Source organism: Nicotiana tomentosiformis, chromosome 12 (genome assembly GCF_000390325.3).
Source record: "Nicotiana tomentosiformis chromosome 12, ASM39032v3, whole genome shotgun sequence".
NCBI classification, from domain to species: Eukaryota; Viridiplantae; Streptophyta; class Magnoliopsida; order Solanales; family Solanaceae; genus Nicotiana; species Nicotiana tomentosiformis.
Window position 1 is genome coordinate 122,766,311 of NC_090823.1, and position 18,159 is coordinate 122,784,469.

At 41.9% G+C, this 18,159-nt stretch overlaps 2 protein-coding genes across 3 annotated transcripts in view; one reads left to right on the top strand and one right to left on the bottom strand.

The window, feature by feature from the left end:
• Positions 1 to 18,159, bottom strand: part of LOC138903620 (F-box/LRR-repeat protein At3g03360-like) — a 162,808-nt gene that overhangs the window by 99,334 nt on the left and 45,315 nt on the right. The gene's annotated exons all lie outside the window — the stretch shown is intronic.
• Positions 10,552 to 15,776, top strand: LOC104109977 (uncharacterized). Its single transcript, XM_018775536.3, has 2 exons — positions 10,552 to 15,010; positions 15,118 to 15,776. Exon 1 carries the CDS (start codon positions 12,040 to 12,042, stop codon positions 14,707 to 14,709), a length of 2,670 nt encoding a protein of 889 aa, XP_018631052.1. The 5' UTR covers positions 10,552 to 12,039; the 3' UTR covers positions 14,710 to 15,010; positions 15,118 to 15,776.

Consider the following 18,159-nt stretch of genomic DNA (forward strand, 5'->3'; position numbering starts at 1 on the left):
ACCGACTAATCAGGTATAACACAATATAGCTGAGTAACAAAAAAAGAAGCAGAAATGGGGGAAACGGGGCTATAACTCTCGAAGCAACCGGCCGGGTCGTTACATCCTCCTCCTCTTAAACAAACGTTCATCCTCGAACGGGTCTAGAAACATATTTGGAGCCTCAAATAGGTGTGGATATCTACTATGCTTCTCCCGCTCGGTCTCCCAGGTGGCCTCCTCCACAGGTTGACCTCTCCACTGCACCTTCACTAAAGCTATAACCTTTGGCCTCAACTTCCGAATCTGCCGATCGAAAATGGCCACTAGCTCCACATCATAAGTCATATCACCCTCCAACTGAACCGTGCTGAAGTCAAAAACATGGGACGGATCACCAACATACTTTCGGAGCACAGAAACATAAAACAATGGATGCACACTCGACAAGCTGGGTGGCAAGGCAAGCTTATAAGCCACTTCCCCTATCAACTGAAGAACCTTAAAAGGTCCAATGAACCGGGGGCTCAACTTGCCCCTCTTTCCAAACCTCATAACACCCTTCATGGGTGATACCTTTAGCAAAACCTTCTCCCCAATCATAAAAAACACATCACGGACCTTCCTGTCCACGTAGCTCTTCTGCCTAGACTGCGCCGTGCGAAGCCGCTCCTGAACCAATTTCACATTATCTAATGCATCCTGGACCAAGTCTGTACCCAAGAGCCTAGCCTCACCAGGCTCAAACCATCCCATCGGAGATCTACACCTCCTCCCATATAAAGTCTCGTATGGAGCTATTTGAATACTCAACTGGTAACTGTTGTTATATGCAAACTCCGCGAGCGGCAAGAATTGGTCTCATGAACCCCCAAAGTCAATGACACAAGCACACAACATGTCCTCCAATATCTGAATAGTGCGCTCGGACTGCCCGTCCGTCTAAGGGTGAAAAGTTGTGCTCAACTCAACCAAAGTACCCAACTCTCGTTGCACGGCCCTCCAAAACTGCGATGTAAACTGAGTGACCTTATCTGAAATGATAGAAACTGGGACACCATGCAGGCGAATAATCTCTCGGATGTAAATCTCCGCCAACCGATCTGAAGAGTAAGTAGTACCAACTGGAATGAAGTGCGCGGACTTGGTCAGCCGATCCACAACCACCCAAATAGCATCGAACTTCCTCGAAGTCCGTGGGAGCCCAACTATGAAGTCCATGGTGATTCGCTTCCACTTCCACTCTGGGATCTCTAACCTCTGAAGTAAGCCACCCGGTCTCTGATGTTCATACTTAACCTGCTGACAATTGAGACACCGAGTCACAAACCCAACTATATCCTTCTTCATCCGCCTCCACCAATAGTGTTGCCTCAAATCCTGGTACATCTTCGCAGCACCCGGATGAATGGAACACCGCGAGCTGTGGGCCTCCTCAAGAATCAACTCCCTGAGCCCATCTACATTAGGCACATATATCCGGCCGTGCATCCTCAACACGTCGTCATCACCAATGGTCACATCCCAAACGTCACCTCGCTGAACCTTGTCCTGAAGAACAAGAAGGTGGGGGTCATCATACTGACGCTCCCTGATACGGTCATTAAGAGAAGACCTGGAGACCATACAAGCCAGTACCCGACTCGGCTCCAAAATATCCAATCTGACAAGCTGGCCCACTAAGGCCTGAACATCCAATGCCAAGGGTCTCTCTGCTTCTGGGAGATATGCTAAACTTCCCAAACTCTCTGCCCGATGACTCAAAGCATCGGCCACCACATTGGCCTTCTCCGGATGGTACAAAATAGTGATATCATAGTCCTTAAGAAGCTCTAACCATCTCCGATGATGCAAATTAAGATCCTTCTGCTTAAACAGATGCTGCAAACTTTGGTGATCAGTATAGATCTCACAATGAACCCCATACAAATAATGACGCCAAATCTTCAAGGCGTGAACAATGGCTGCTAACTCAAGATCATGGACATGATAGTTCTTCTCATAGGTCTTCAACTGGTGCGAGGCATAGGCAATCACCCTACCACCCTGCATCAGAACACATCCAATACCTACCCTCGAGGCATCACAATACACGGTGTAAGAACCTGAAGTTGATGGTAGAACTAACACTGGAGATGTGGTCAAGGCAGTCTTGAGCTTCTGGAAGCTCTCCTCACACTCATCCGACCACCTAAATGGAGCACCCTTTTAGGTCAATTTGGTCAAGGGCGATGCAATAGATGAAAATCCCTCCATAAAGTGACGGTAATAGCCCGCCAAACCAAGGAAGCTCCTAATTTCCATGGCTGAGGACAGTCTAGGCCAACTCTGCACCGCCTCTATCTTCTTTGGATCCACCTAAATACCCTCGTTGGACACAACGTGCCCCAAGAATGCTACTGAACCAAGCCAAAACTCACACTTGGAGAACTTTGCATAAAACTTCTCCTCCCCCAATCTCTGTAATACAATCCTCAGATGCTGAGCATGCTCCTCCTAGCTACGAGAGTACACCAGGATGTCATCAATGAATACAATAACGAATGAGTCCAAATAGGGCTGGAATACACTGTTCATCAAATGCATGAACGTTGTTGGGACATTGGTCAGCCCAAAAGACATTACTAAGAACTCATAATGGCCATATCGGGTCCCGAAAGCTATCTTAAGAATATCCGAATCCCGAATCTTCAGCTGGTGATACCCGGACCTCAAATCAATATTGGAGAACACCCTCGCTCCCTGAAGCTAGTCAAATAAATCATCAATACGAGGCAAAGGATACTTGTTCTTGACTATGACCTTGTTCAACTGTCTGTAATCAATGCACATCCTCATGGGACAATCATTCTTCTTTACAAATAGAACCGGTGCACCCCAAGGTGACACACTAGGCCGAATAAACCCCTTATTAAGGAGTTTCTGAAGCTGTTCCTTTAACTCCTTTAACTCCGCCGGTGCTATACGATACGGTGGAATAGAAATGGCTGAGTGCCCAGCACCAAATCAATACCAAAGTCAATATCCCTGTCAAGAGGCATGCCCGACAGGTCTACAGGAAACACATCCGGAAAATCACGTATCACTGGAACAGAATCAATGGCAGAAGTATATGCACTAACATCCCTCACAAACGCCAAATAAGATAGGCAACCCTTCTCAACCATATGTTGAGCCTTCAAATATGAAATTACCCTACTATGTACATAGTCTATAGAATCGCTCCACTCAACCCTCGAAAATCCCCGCATTGCCAACATCATGGTCTTAGCGTGATAATCTAGAACAGCATGACATGGAGATAACTAATCCATACCCAATATCACATCAAAGTCAACCATACTGAGCAGCAAAAGGTCTACTCGGGTCTCCAGACCCCTAATGGACACCACACATGACCGATACACGCGGTCCACAATAATAGTATCGCCTACCGGAGTAGATACATAAATAGACAAGACTAGAGACTCATGGGGCATATCCAGAAAATGATCAAAATATGAGGAAACATATGAATAAGTGGAACCAGGGTCAAATAATATAGAGGCATCTCTGTGACAAACTGAGACAGTACCTGTAATCATAACATCTGAAGCAATAGTATCTGGTCTGGCAGGGAGGGCATAAAAACGAGCCTAGCCACCCCCTGATCTGCCTCCACCTCTAGGGCGACCCCTAGCTGACTGACCTCCACCCCGAGCTGACTGGGCGGGTGGTGAAGTAACTGGTGCTGAGGTCGAAGGTTGACTCCTCTGTTGAGATAGACCTCTATGACAACGAGGACACTGCCTCCACATATGCCCAAACTCCCCACACTCAAAACAACTCCCTGGTGCTGGTGGCGAGGACTGAAGGGAGCCCCGAGCACCGGGATAACTGGTAAAAGTACCTGTCATAGAGGAGCCCTGAACTGATGGAGCACGGGACGAACTCTGGGCTGGAAGGGCACTGAGTGATGAGTGGACCTGATGAGAACTGTGAGAACTATGGCCAGATGACACACCACGGTGCTGACTGAGCCTGTCTGAAATGACGACCTCTACCGTGCTGGAACTGAACCCCAGAAGGAGCACCGCTGAATCCTCCCTGTCCTCGAGGCCTCTTGGCCTCCCTCTCAATCCTCTCCTGATCGCGAACCATCTCAATCTGCCGAGTAATGTCGACAACCTCATCAAAAGTAGCACCAGACACCCTCTCTCTTGTCATAAGCAACCGTAGCTGAAAAGTGAGACCATCTATAAACCTTATGATCCTCTCCCTGTCTGTGGGAACCAACCAGATAGCATGACGGGCCAACTCTGAGAATCGCATCTCATACTGCATCACAGATATATCACCGTGATGAAGCTTCTCAAACTGTCTGCACAGCTCCTCTCTGTGGGACTGAGGCACGAACTTCTCCAAAAAGACCACGGAGAACTGCTGCCAAGTAAGGGGTGCTGCGCCAACAGGCCTACGCCTCTCGTAAGTCTTCCACATCTGAGTGCAGCCCCAAAAAACTAAAAAGTAGTGAATGAGACCTCACAAGTCTCCAGAATACCAGATGTACGAAGTATCCTCTAGTACCTGTCCAAGAAGTCCTGGGTATCCTCTCTCTCTGTGCCATTGAAAGGTGGAGGCTGGAGTCTCCCAAACCTCTCCAACCTACGCTGATCATCCTCAGGCATAGCAAGAACCATATAGTCCTGAGCATCTGCAATCGGCTGGGCTGGTGGTGCCCCCGATGTCTGGAGTCCCTGAACAACCTGCTCGGGTGTGCGATCGGCGGGAGTCTGAGTGCCTCCCCTGGCCTGAGAAGTGGTTGCGGCCGTCGAGATAAAGACCACCTGAGCAAGGCCGATACACACTGCCAAAATCTGAGTTAGGGCCTCCTGAAGGCCTGGAAACACAATAGGCACAGATGGTTCCTGAGCTGGTGCATCAACAACTGGAATCTGGTCCTGATCTAGGGCAACTGGTGGGTCTGCAGGTACTGCCCCAGCTGGTGTGCGGGCTGCACCTCTTCCCCTACCGCGGCCTCTACCGCAACCTAGGCCTCTCGCGGCCCTGGCTGGTGGTACTGGTGGGTGTCCATCCTGACCGGTAGTACGAGTCCTCACCATCTGTGAGAGAATGAAACAACAGAAGTTTAGTTACCAGAATCAACAGATTCGCACGACAAGAATTCAAGAATGTGAGATTTCCTAAAGGTTCTGCAGCCTCTCGAAGATAAGTACAGACGTCTCTATACCGATCCTCAAGACTCTACTAAACCTGCTCATGACTCGTGAGACCTATGTAACCTAGGCTCTGATACCAACTTGTCACGACCCTAAACTCAAACCTGTCGTGATGGCGCCTATCGATGGTACTAGGCCAGCCGACTCCCACAATACTACAATAATTCATTCAAAGATATGCCAAAAGGCGTCTTGTATAGCAGAATTTCATAAAAGAAACAAGGGTTGAACTTAAGAAATATAGAAATGCGAAATGAAAAGCCCCAAACATCGGGGTGTCACTGAGTCATGAGCAACTACTGAAAACTGGTCCGACGACAACAAGACTAACATAGTATGGGAAAAATCCAAAATACAACTAATGGGAAGATAAAGAAGAAGAAAACAAGGTTGCGATCCCCGGGCAGCTACCTTGCTAACTCCAATGATCAGCTACAAGAATATCAACAGCCGCTACCGTGACCAAAAATGCCTGGATCTGCACACAAGGTGCATGGAGTAACGTTAGTACACCAACTCAGTAAGCAACATAAGTAAATAAAGGCTGAGAAGTAGTGACGAGCTAAATGCTTCAAGTAAGACAATCAGAAATATCTTTCAACAGTTCTCAAACAAGGACTCAAAGAAACTATAAGCATGGATGGTGAAATCATGTACTGCCCCTCGGGTTATCATCACTCAGTCCTCCCAATCACTCCAACCTCACAATCACTCAAGCCTCACAATCACTCATGCCTCATAATCGCTCAACACTCGCACTCGACACTCGACACTCGCACTCAGTAGGTACCTGCGCTCACTGGGGGTGTTCAGACTCCAGAGGGGCTCCTACAGCCCAAGCGCTATAATCTGCACGGACAACTTACATGCTGCATGGGCAACTCACGTGCTATAATATCATATCAGAATCCGCACGTACAACTCACGTGCTAAGGTACAATACCTCACAAACATGCCCTCGACCTCACTCAGTCATAAACCTTTCCAGTCTCTCAGGGGTCTCAGAAATCAAAGAAATCAGCCCAAACAACATTAACATGATACAACAAATAGAATAACAGAGACTGAACTATGATGTAAGAATGCATGAACATGACTGAGTACGGGATATCAACTAAAGAAGTGAGAGGACAACAAGAAATGACCTCTAAGAGTCCAAACATTACTGGCATAAGGCCTAGACATGGTATCTAGCATGATTTACAGTAAATCTTTCTAAAGCACATAAAGAGCATATAGCTACAACAGGTTGTTCAACTTTACAGTTGCTACGGGACGGACCAAGTCACGAATCCCAAATGGTGCAAGCCCACACGCCCGCCACCTAGCATGTGCGTCACCTCTAAATAGTCACATGACACAAAAATCTAGGGTTTCAAACCCTCAAGTCTAGATTTACAACCGTTACTTACCTCAATCCGAGCAAATCTCTACTCCACAATGCCCTTGCCTCTCGAATCGGCCTCCGAGCATCCCGAATCTATCCACAAGCAGTACAATACCATTAATATATGCTAAAGGAATCAATTCCACAAGAAAACTACTAAATTAGACTCAAAAACCAAAATCGACTCATATCCGACCCTCGGGCCCACGTCTCAAAATTCGACAAAAGTCACAAAACCCGAAAGCTCATTCACTTACGAGTCTAACCATATGAAATTCATCAAAATCCTACATCATTTGGTCCCTCAAATTCTCAAATTACACTCTCCAAAATCTCAAGCCCTAACCCCCAATTTTCACTTCAAAACTCCATTAATTAGATGAGAAATCAACGGGAAAGCACCATAGCTAGGAGTATTAGAGCTCAAGCAACTTACCTCTATGAAAACCCTTGAATCCCCTTCAAAAATCACCCCAAAAGCTCCAAAGTCCGAGTTAAAAAGTGGTGGAAATGAGCAAAAATCACGAAGTCCTCAATTTATACATTATGCCCAGTGAAACCGCACCTGCGGCCCCTTTTTTCGCTTCTGCGGCGCCGCACCTGCGGAATTTCCATCGCAGGTGCAAAACTCACTTAAGATCACAAGTTCCGCATCTGCGTCCAAATCTCGCGCCTGCAAAAGCGCACCTGCGCATCTCCCTCCGCTTTTACGATGCCAGCTAAATTCCTCCTCTCCGCATCTGCGCCCCAAGTCTCGCACCTGCGGGATCGCAGATGCGATAACCTTCTTGCAGCTGCGCCTTTTGCCCAACTCCTCCAATCTCGCATCTGCGATCTCCCGCTCGCTTCTGCGGGCTTGCACCTGCGATGAGATATCAGCGTGTGCGATTATGACAGTTGAGTTCAACTTCAGCAATTCCTCCAATTTCCAAACTTGTTCCGTTAATCACCCGGAATTACCCCGAGGCCCTCGGGACCTCAACCGAACATACCAACATATCCCACCACATCATACGAACTTAGACAAATCATCAAATCACTCAAAACAACATCAAAACACCAAATTACACTCGGATTCAAGCCTAAGGACTTCTAAACTTCCGAATTCTACCAACGATGTCGAAACCCGCTAAACCACATCCGAATGACCTCAAATTTGACACACAAGTAAAAAATAATACCACGAACCTATTTCAACTTCCAGAATTTCATTGCGACCCCGATATCAAAATTTTCACTACCGACCAAAATCGCCAAAATTATAACTTTCGCCAATTCAAGACTAATTCTACCACGGGCCTCCAAATCTCATTCCGAACGCGTTCCCAAGTCCAAAATCACCTAACGGATCTAACAGAACCATCAAAATTTAAATCCGAGGTCATTTACACATAAGTCAATATCCGGTTGACTTTTTCAACTTAAGCTTCTATTTTAGAGACTAAGTATCTCAATTCACTCTGAAACCACTTCGGACCCGAACCGACTAATCCGATATAACATAATATAGCTGAGTAACACAAAAAGAAGCAAAAATAGGGGAAATGAGACTATAACTCTCGAAGCGACCGGCTGGGTCGTTACACACAGGGATAGAGCTACCGAGCCAGATGAAATGCATGTGGAATTTTTGAAGAATGCGGGTAGGGTTGGTTTGGAGTGGCTCACTAGTCTATTCAACGTCATTTTTAGGACGAAGAAGATGCCCGCTGATGGGGTTACACCAGGGATCAACTTTTAATCCATTCCTATTATCCTTGGCGATGGACGCATTGCCGAGACACATTCAAGGTGAGGTGCCATGGTATATGCTATTTGCTGATGACATAGTTTTAATTAACGAGATGCGGGGTGGTGTAAATGAGGGGCTGGAGGTTTGGAGGCAGACCCTAGAGTCTAAGGGTTTCAAGTTGAGCAGGACCAAGACGGAATACATGGAGTGCAAGTTCAACAACAGTACCCAGGAAGGGGATATGTAGGTGATGCTTGATACGCAAGTCATCCCCAAGAGAGATAGTTTCAAATATCTTGGATCTATAATACAAGATAAGGGGGAGATTGATGAAGATGTCACGCATCGTATCGGAGCAGGATAGATGAAGTGGAGGCTCTCTTCTAGTGTCTTGTGTGATAAGAATGTGTCATTGAGACTTAAAGGTAAGTTCTACAAGGTTGTAGTTAGACCGACTATGTTGTATGGAGCAGAGTGTTGGCCGGTCAAGAACTCTCATACCCAAAAGCTAAAAGTAGCTGAGATGAGGATGTTGAGGTGGATGTGTAGGCATACTCGGTTGGATAAGATTAGGAATGAAGTTATTCGAAAAAAGGTGGGAGTGGCCCCTGTGGAGGATAAGATACGGGAGGCAAGGTTGAGATGGTTCAGGCATGTTAAGAGGAGAAGTATAGAAGCCCCAGTGAGAAGGTGCGAGCAGATAGCCTCGGTGGGTAGCAGAAGGGGTAGAGATAGTCCTAAGAAGTTTTGGGGAGAGGTTATTAGGCGGGACATGGCGCAACTGGAGCTGACTTAGGACATGGCCCTAGACATGGGGGTATGGAGCTCAAAGATTAGGGTAGAAGGTTCGTAGGTAGTCGAGCATTTCTCTTTGTCTTATTTAGTTCGCTAGCATTAATATTAGTATGATATCTTTTATTCATAGATGGCTATTACTACCTAGAGTTTGACTGCATTATTGGATTCGATCTTAGATCATCTTGCTATTATTCCTACTTGTTGCAATTACTTTTTCTTTTTCATTCGTTCTCTAGCCGAGTGTCTATCGGAAACAACCTCTCTGTCCTTCCAGGGTTAGGGTAAGGCTGCGTACATCTTACCCTTCCCAGACCCCACTTGTGGAAAACTACTGGGTTTGTTGTTGTCAACAATCTGAGTATTTTCTTTTCATGAAAATGAATACTTTCTTTTCATGACGTGAAAAAGTATTATTTTTTATTTTAACAAAATGAGTATTTTCTTTTCATGTTGTATAAAAAATATTTTCTTTCATTTCAACAAACAAATACTTTATTTTCATGACGTACAAAAAGTATTTTCTTTCATTTCAACAAACTGAGTATCTTTTTTTCATGATGTAGAAAAAATATTTTCTTCATTCAATAAAATGAGTAATTTCTTTTTATGTTGTAGAAAGGATACTTTCTTTTTCAACTAAAAAAATTATTTTTTTTAGTTATCGAGCTCAAATAATTTCAACGTTGTTCTTACGTGAAAAAGTAAAGTAGCGCATTAGTTCCTTTGGGTTTGTGTAAATTTTAAAAAGAATAGTTAAATTCTTGAAGAAAATAGAGTCCCGGGTTTGGGGGGGGAGGCGTACATGAAACATGAGGATTTTGGGGAAGGTGGGTTGAGAAGATTAGTATAAAAAATTATTTTCCTAAAAATATTTTATATTCTCTAACCAAACACTATTTTTTCACTCACCAACCAAATAAAGGAAAGTAAGTGATAAAATCACTCATTTTTATTTGAAAGCACTTTCCTTTATCCAAAATAACCCTTATTCTTAATTGTTTTTGTTATCTTGAAACTTTTTACTCAAAAGAAATGGAAAAACTGAATTTCTTTCTTGTCATACTTTATTTATAGGAATAACTGACTATTTATTAAGTTTGTGTAATAATTAATTTCAAGTTTCACTGTAATATTTAGTCTGAATTTAATCACTTGGTTATAATACTTTAGTCTTTTTACTAACTTTCATGTTTGAGGAAAATAATAATAAAAAGAAAAGCAGTAAAACTCACCAACCAAGCCCAGGTGCTCTAATATTTCTCTCAAAATGCCACGTCACCCTTCTCTCTGTTTTCTCTAACAAATCCAGAATAGAGCATGCAAATACGCCTAACGCCAAAACCCCTATTTCTTTTTTCTCGCTTTCTAGAACTTCATAGTCAAGATCAAGAAGCTGTTCTCCCCAAAGTCAGGTATGTGATTTTTTTTCAGTATCTCTCTTTTTTCACATTCTATTGATTGCTTCTCTTATTGCTTTAGTATACTTTTGTTCAGATTTGTTCCTCCTTCCATTTTCTTTATAAATAGCGATGTAATGGATTTTAATTGAAGGTTATGAATGAAAAACCTTTATCTTATTTGCGTTAGTTTCTTCTCTTCTTAGCTTTAGCTTAGCCCTAGTTAGCTTCTTCTTCCTCTGAAATTGAGTATTTGTATCGGTGGTATCAGAGCATCGAACTTGCTCTGTGGGTACTCTCGGAGAGATGGTATCGGATATGGAGAAAGTAAGAGAGTTGGTGGAAAAATTAAATTCCCAAATATCCAATATAAACTGCAATTATGATAGAACGGAGAATAGATTAAAGGACAATAGATTAATGAGATTTGTCCAAGAGATGAAGCTGGTGAACGGAGATGGTGAAAATTTGGCTTCTCAACCTTCCTTGACAGGAGAAGAGAATCGAAGTTTGGCTGGAGACTAGAACCCGAGAAATCCTCCACAAGCCCATAGCTGCTCCACAATTTTTCACCACATATTTCCAATTTCATTCTTAATCATCCTTGGCGAGCCACTAGTTTCCAATCTTCTCATTATATGTACCGTCCATCGGAGCTCGTCAGCACATCCTCCAATTATTGCTCGACTAGAAGCTACAGTAGTGGCACTTACGGCGTCCAAACTAATGTGACGTCCCATCACCATTTCAGAGCCCTCCAGCATATGACCATAATTTTACACCAATCACTGCCCATTTCAAAACTCTATGGCAGCATTCATGCATGAGTTACCAGCATTTTCCTTCTGATCTTCACCGGCATACGGAGTTTTCCGTTGCTTCTTCCAATTCTTTGCCAATCGGAGTTTGTGTGAGTGGTTCTTACAGCAACCGCCCAAACGTTCATGAGAGATTCAATTCCAACCCATATTCAAACTACCATTTTAATGTTGATGTTGCTTATGGTTACACCACGGCTCCTCCTATCGATTCATATAAATTCTCCTTCTCTTCAAGTGAAGGGAATTGGAATCAGTTGGCTGATGTCTATGAGACATTGGGTGAACCAGTTCTATCACTTCCAGCAAAGAAGAAATGGGGAGAAGGATTTGATCCTAGTGGAGGCGGGACACTAATTACGACTCCATTAGAAGGAGTTGGAGAAGAGAAGAGAGAAATAGATTTGCATGTGAAAGCTTCACCACTAACTGTCTATAGCAAAAAGAGTACTCAAGAATACGTGCACGAGGTGTTTGATGAAATGCCAATTGATGAGGAGGTTGCCTTTGGTCTTAGTAGTAGCATTTGCAAGGAGAATAGTTCGCACATGATGAGCAAGCTACATACTCACAATTAATTGCTTGTGTTGCAGCTAATTTCAGTGATGTTGCAATTGCAGAACTCTTGCCGGAGGAGATAAGATTGGCAAGGATTGATCAGAAGTCGAATATTCTTGGGTCGTCAGTTAGAATCACAAAAGCTTCATCAATGAAGAATATATCTAAGGTAGTCGGGCCATTGAAGGAAAAAATGGTTCCCACTTTTGAGTCGCAATCAAAAGTGATGGAGAGTCCGCCATCCAATCGTGATTTTGAATTGCAGAGTGAGAGTGCTGATAGTGCTTTCAGCCTCAAATCTGATGGTAATGAGTCTGATCTTACATCAGTGTCAATCATAACTCCACTAGCTCAAAACTCTTGTGCAACCAGTATTGTTAATGGTATAGTAGCCGACTCAGTTACCAGGTCCGGCAAGGTACATTTTCTTTTTAAGGTGACAGCAGAGTGGTGGATATTTTTGCCTAGTAGTTTGACAGCTTTGGCACTTGGTGATATATTGAGAGTGGGAGCTGACAGTAGCATGCTAGGCAGTGGTGACTGTGAAATTGACCTTGTTGATTTGCTTAATTATTTAAAAGAGTTGAGACCTTTGGATCTCGCTTTCTTAAGTTGTATTAGGATGGTTTCTCAAATGTATGCTCCAGTTATGAAAATAAATTTTAGAAACTATTCTTCTGTGAGTAATGCGACAGTCACCACGTCCTCCAGTTGTATGGACTTGAATGCATCTTACTTGGTTTTTGAAAAGCTAAAGGAGAAAATGGTGCAACTGGTTGTAGATGTCGCCAAAGGAAGTGTTGAAACACCAGCAAAAAGGGCAGTAAATAGTGGCTTGAACAGTGCTATGAGCACTGATGTTTGCGACATTTGCGGTGCTGAGAGTACAAAGAATCTCACTCCTGTAGGTGCAGTTAAGGTGTGGAGTTCACTTATCTGGTTGTTGAAATTAGCCTGCCAATACTTTGAGAGACTTTGTCCTTCATTTGGCACGATGGTGTGGAAAAGTAGTGATGCACACTTTAGCCAATTTTGTGTTGTTGACCAACACCTGAAGCAATTGCTTTCAGGAGCAGAGTTGCTGACTTTTACCACTAAACCTCTTCTTCCAGTGTTAGGAAGGAATCTTATTGTTGGGGACTTCTTTGAAATTCCATTCGATCCAGGTGTAGTTATTTCTTCGTTTTCACATATCACCCTTGAGGACAAGGGTGACTTGACGGGGAGATTGTTTGCAGAATCTCATTCGATTCATGTGCATGAACAAATAGTATATTCATGTTTGTCGGCTGGTTTTTCAAAGGATGGTTCGTGCAAGGGCTTACAATACTATGTAGTTATGAGAAGAGAATTTTTTGTTACAGCACTTTGGGGCTGGACCGATATATTCTTGATTGATGGTGTTAATGCTCTTGCATTGATTCTCGATCCATTTGGCTCACCGGGATTCTCTGCCGTGATTATCATTGTTCGAAACAAAAATTATCCAAGCACGGTTAGGGACCTTGTTATGAGACCACATGTTTTCATTATAGATGAACCCTTTTATCGACTTGACAGTGTTTCTACACTTCTGCTGATGGGTACATCACGTATTGTGGCTTTCATATTCATGTTTTATCTCCTCGGCAGGGCTGGTTGCTCAGAAGAAGCTCTTGACCTCATTAAGGTTATGTCAGTTTGCTTGACTACTTTTGAGGTATCATGTGCTGTTGGAGAAGACTATCACAGAGAGGTAGTAGCTGAATCTATTGCCTTTAGGTTGGATGAGGAAAGTGTTTTCACATTTGATCCTGGAAGAGGCTATTGGCTTTCGAGTGGGAATGCTTTTGTTAGCCAATCTTTAATGCAGAATACAAGATATGGGAGCCATAAATTTGCTTATGGTAGTAACTTAATAGTTGGAGATGTTGCTACAGTAGCTATGCAATCATGTGCTTATTGGAATATTTTCAACAACGAAGGAACTACTACGGAAGTGCCATCTGTTCATTCCTTAGAGGTTGTGTTCGAAAGACCTTTGTGGAATTCTTTTGTGAAGAAATTGGAGGCCTTTAGCGTAGCACTTGGAGCAATCCAATGCATTTGGACGCTACCAGGACCGACATCTTGCCAAGAACTTTCATCTACAGGTGTAATTTTCATTCTTATAGTTTCTGGCACTTGCACATCAGGTGCTTCTTGGTGTGTTTACAAGGGGACAAGATCTACTAGTGAAGTGATTCCAGCTCACTTCTTCAATACGGAGTTCTCAAGAGTTTTGTGGAGTTCTTGTGGAAAATCATTGGTGACCAATAAATCTGCAATTTTAGAGGGTGCGATAAAGATATTTTCTGCAAGAAGTATTGATGAGATTGTTTACTCATTGTGTTCTTTGCTAGCCTTAGTTTGCAACTACCGTATGGACGCGAGTAAAAACTCCAAGGATGTGGGGGAAATAAATTGCAAAGTGGCGAGTCAAGAGCTTGATGTGTGTGGAGTAATATGCTTCAGTTTGCAGTTCTTCATTCAACAATATGAAAGCATTTTAAAAGACACAATGATGGGCGCCACTCTATCACTGTCTTCTTCAGTTTTAGTTCAGCAGATTCAAACAAAGAAATGTGAGCTTCCAGCCAAATTTAACTTATTTTCATCAGGGATGCTTTTACTACACAACAGTGTTAAGGTACCACTTGAAGTCATACTACCTGTAGTTGAGAAGCAGTACATAGTTAAAGAAAGTAGTGAGTCAATGCTTGCTAAAGGAACAGTTAAGGCTGTAAGTGAATTGGGGTTGTCTCTTGTGGGGCTGCTGCTACATACAAGGGTTTATTTTTGATCCTGGAGCATTTGAAGGCCCAAGACAAGAATTGTTTTCGTATGATGTCTATTCCTAAATTTTGTTTGATCCTGGTGGAAGAGTGATCCTCATTTTATATTTAACACCCTTGAGGACAAGGGTGGTTTGATGGAAAGGGATCTGATACGAGCTGGATTTGGTCATGCTAGAAAGGAAATTGTTGTGTTTATGGGGAGCTGTACGTTCAGCTGTAAAGGGTGCATCTGCGCAATTGGAGTAATAACAAATGGAAATTATATCAGAGTTGTGGAGCTAACACTTTGGTCCCTATACTTTTAGAGTTAATATTTTTGATGTTACACATTAGTCCCCTTTAGTATACTTTTGTTCAGATTTGTCCCTCCTTCCTTGTTTGACCCTTAACAGTCTATTTTCAAATGTGTGCAGGATGAACACTGTGTTACTGCTGAAGAAATGGAATACTGCCCTTGGCAATGCTCAAGCAGAAGAAAATAGGTACAGGAAAGCGCTGCGGAATCAGGCCCGGATAAGGCAAGAGCTGCTTGGTTTTCCTTGCTACTTAGTGACATCTCAGGAGGAGATGTACTATTTGGCAAGGCTAGCAGCTGAGGAAGAAAAACTCACTAGAAGAATTGTTGTTCCTTCTTTTCTCTGTCAGAAAGAGCAGGCTGCTATTATGAGCATAGCAGATGGCTATGGGTTTGCGGTTGCTGGTGAGTGGGCTATGGTTAGGTGGCTGCGGAAGGCATACAAATGGTTCAGAGTGTACTTTGAGTAGGTTACTTGGTGTAATTGTTTCCTCAATCCATCTTCCGTGGCTTCTTTGCCAGTTCTTGCTCTGGTTGTTCTAGCTTCATCACCTTGGAGTTTTGGGTCTGGATAGATAATTGACTGGTAGTGGAAAAGACTTGTTCAGTTTCTTGATGTTAATAATTGATTGCCTAGGAGGAAACTAACTGTAAGAAATATGATTTTCCTTCTTAGACAACATCTATGAGTCTTGCTTAAACTCCATATTAGTCTTGATGGCTGTAGACATATCAAGAATAGTACTTGTGGTGAGTAAAGATTGTTGTTGCTGCTGATTGTACTCAGTTCTTTGTTGGGTTCTCATATTTCTTCTTCTGATATGATGTAGTGCCTCTTTTAATTTTCTCTTTTGTGATAAGTGCTTACAAAGATATTGATCCTTCATACTTCCATGTCCATACACATCCAAGTTCTGTTTGTAAGCTTAATTAAGTTGAATGTAAGAGCTTTTACTGTCAGAAATAGCTGAGAAAAGTGAGCACTCCATTAGGAGATTGCACGAAAATTAGCTGAGAAAGAATATTTACTGTGCTCTATTTTGTTCTGTTCTGTACTCTAGTAGGAGATTGCATTATCAGGAATAGCTTGATTTGCTTAAGATGAACATTTTCTATGCTATATTTTGTTCTGCGCTTCAATTTGCATGAGAAAAGGGAGCACTATAAGGAATAGCTTGATTTGCTTAAGATAGAACCTTTGCTGTTGCTCTATTTTATTCTGCGCTTCAATTTGTTCTATGCTCTTGACGGCTAGTAAGACATGAAAAAATATGAGCTTATTTGCTTTCATCTAGAAGACTGTCTTTTTAAGTTTTGACTATGAGGATTTGTATTTTGATTATGCTATACACATCTAGATAGCTTGGACAACAAAGCAAAATAAAATAAAAGAGCCAAAAATAAACTGCAGTACATTAGTTTGTAGTCACATTTGAAATTTCTCAATCTGGATTTTGAAATGGGCACATTTTCCTGATTAGTAGAAGAGAAAATTGATGATAGTAAATGACAATAAAAATAATTCAAGAACCAAGAAAATTAGACTAAGACTAAGCATCAAAATCACTATAAAATAAGCAAATCATATAGTAACAGTATCTTTTTTAAGGTTAGCAACATAATTAAATCCAACAATCCAGAAAAAATCCTTTTCAAACGTATACTAATAGAATATCCCAAGACTTGGATTCTTAGTACATGGAGCAACTCTAGAACAAGTGTGTCTTTATAAAGTAATAAATAAATAAAGGATCTCCACAACATAATACTTATGTCTTCCTCTAGAAGGTAGTAACGACCTAACTTTTAGCAATCTTTTTTTTTTTTGGAGTTTAAAAGACTACCTTATATTATTTAAAGAAGAGTTACATGGAGCCAAAGGAACTAACAGTTCTAGTTATAGTATGCCGTTCTATTTGACTATGAGAACTATAACTAGAACTCCGACCGGAATGCTTGTCAGCATTGACATTATCCAAAACAAACGGAGGTGGATTTGCATTTTTAGTGTTTTGCTCCCTGTAAGTGTGCACCACCGGTGGATTACTCGGTTGGTGGATCACGAATCTCCAATCATTAAGCACATGTGAGTATATAGTAGAGTGACTTTGAAGCATGGTGATTATCGGGATGACAAACTGTGCGGGTATCTTAACTCGCAAAATTTCAATCCGCACCGCGCCGCGCTGCATAACATTTGCACCCGCATTCATCCACCCCGCATCAATACCCGTGTCCACCTGCCCCGCCCCGCTTAAGTTTTTTTTTCTTTTTTAATTTTGTTAGTTTTATCATTTTAATATTTTGGTTGAATTTGTTTTGCACTTTTACATATATACTCATACCTTTTATTAATTTTAAATATTACGGGAGGCTTCAGCTAAGGAAAGAAGAAGATAAGAAATTTACGAGAATTAAATCTTGCACATATAAAATAAAAGTTACTTAATAAACATCTTTGATATTGCAATAAATATTTGTTTTCTTACTTTTTATGTTTGAATAGAGTATATGTGTTATTTTTACACTATGCAATCTAAATTAGAAATATAAAAATCTCCAAAAGATCAATTAGTTTATATTTAACTTATACAACTTGTATGAGTTAACGAATTATTTTCTTTTGTATACACAAACCCATATACCACATCATCTTAAAAATATTTCACTATCTTTGTTTATCGCTTCTTTTTTATTACATACGCAATGTAGAAGGGGACATAGTAATCCTGTATCCAAACTTAATTTATTTTCACTCTACTAGTATTTAGACTTAAAAAGGAAAAAAAATCAAATCTATCCTTCTAAATTCTAATCTCACCAACTTGGTAAATATTAAACTTATTCACAAAGATGGAAACATTTAATTGGAAATCAAGATTCCTAACATCACTGGCAAATAATGAATTTTAATGGCTTTCTGATTGATTTTTTTGAATGAAAATGTTTGAAGCTTATCCTAAATTCCAAATTAGCATTGAAATCTGAGATAACCTCCAGATCCAATTTTTCTTCCTAGATAAGATCCAGATATTGATGCACACAGTGCAATCGAGTGTGAACAACTCTAGGAAATGAAGAATTTCGAAGAACAGTTAGGCTAGATCAGGGTATCAACCGAGATGTTAGCTAAGAGAAGAAGAAGAGTGTTATTTTCATG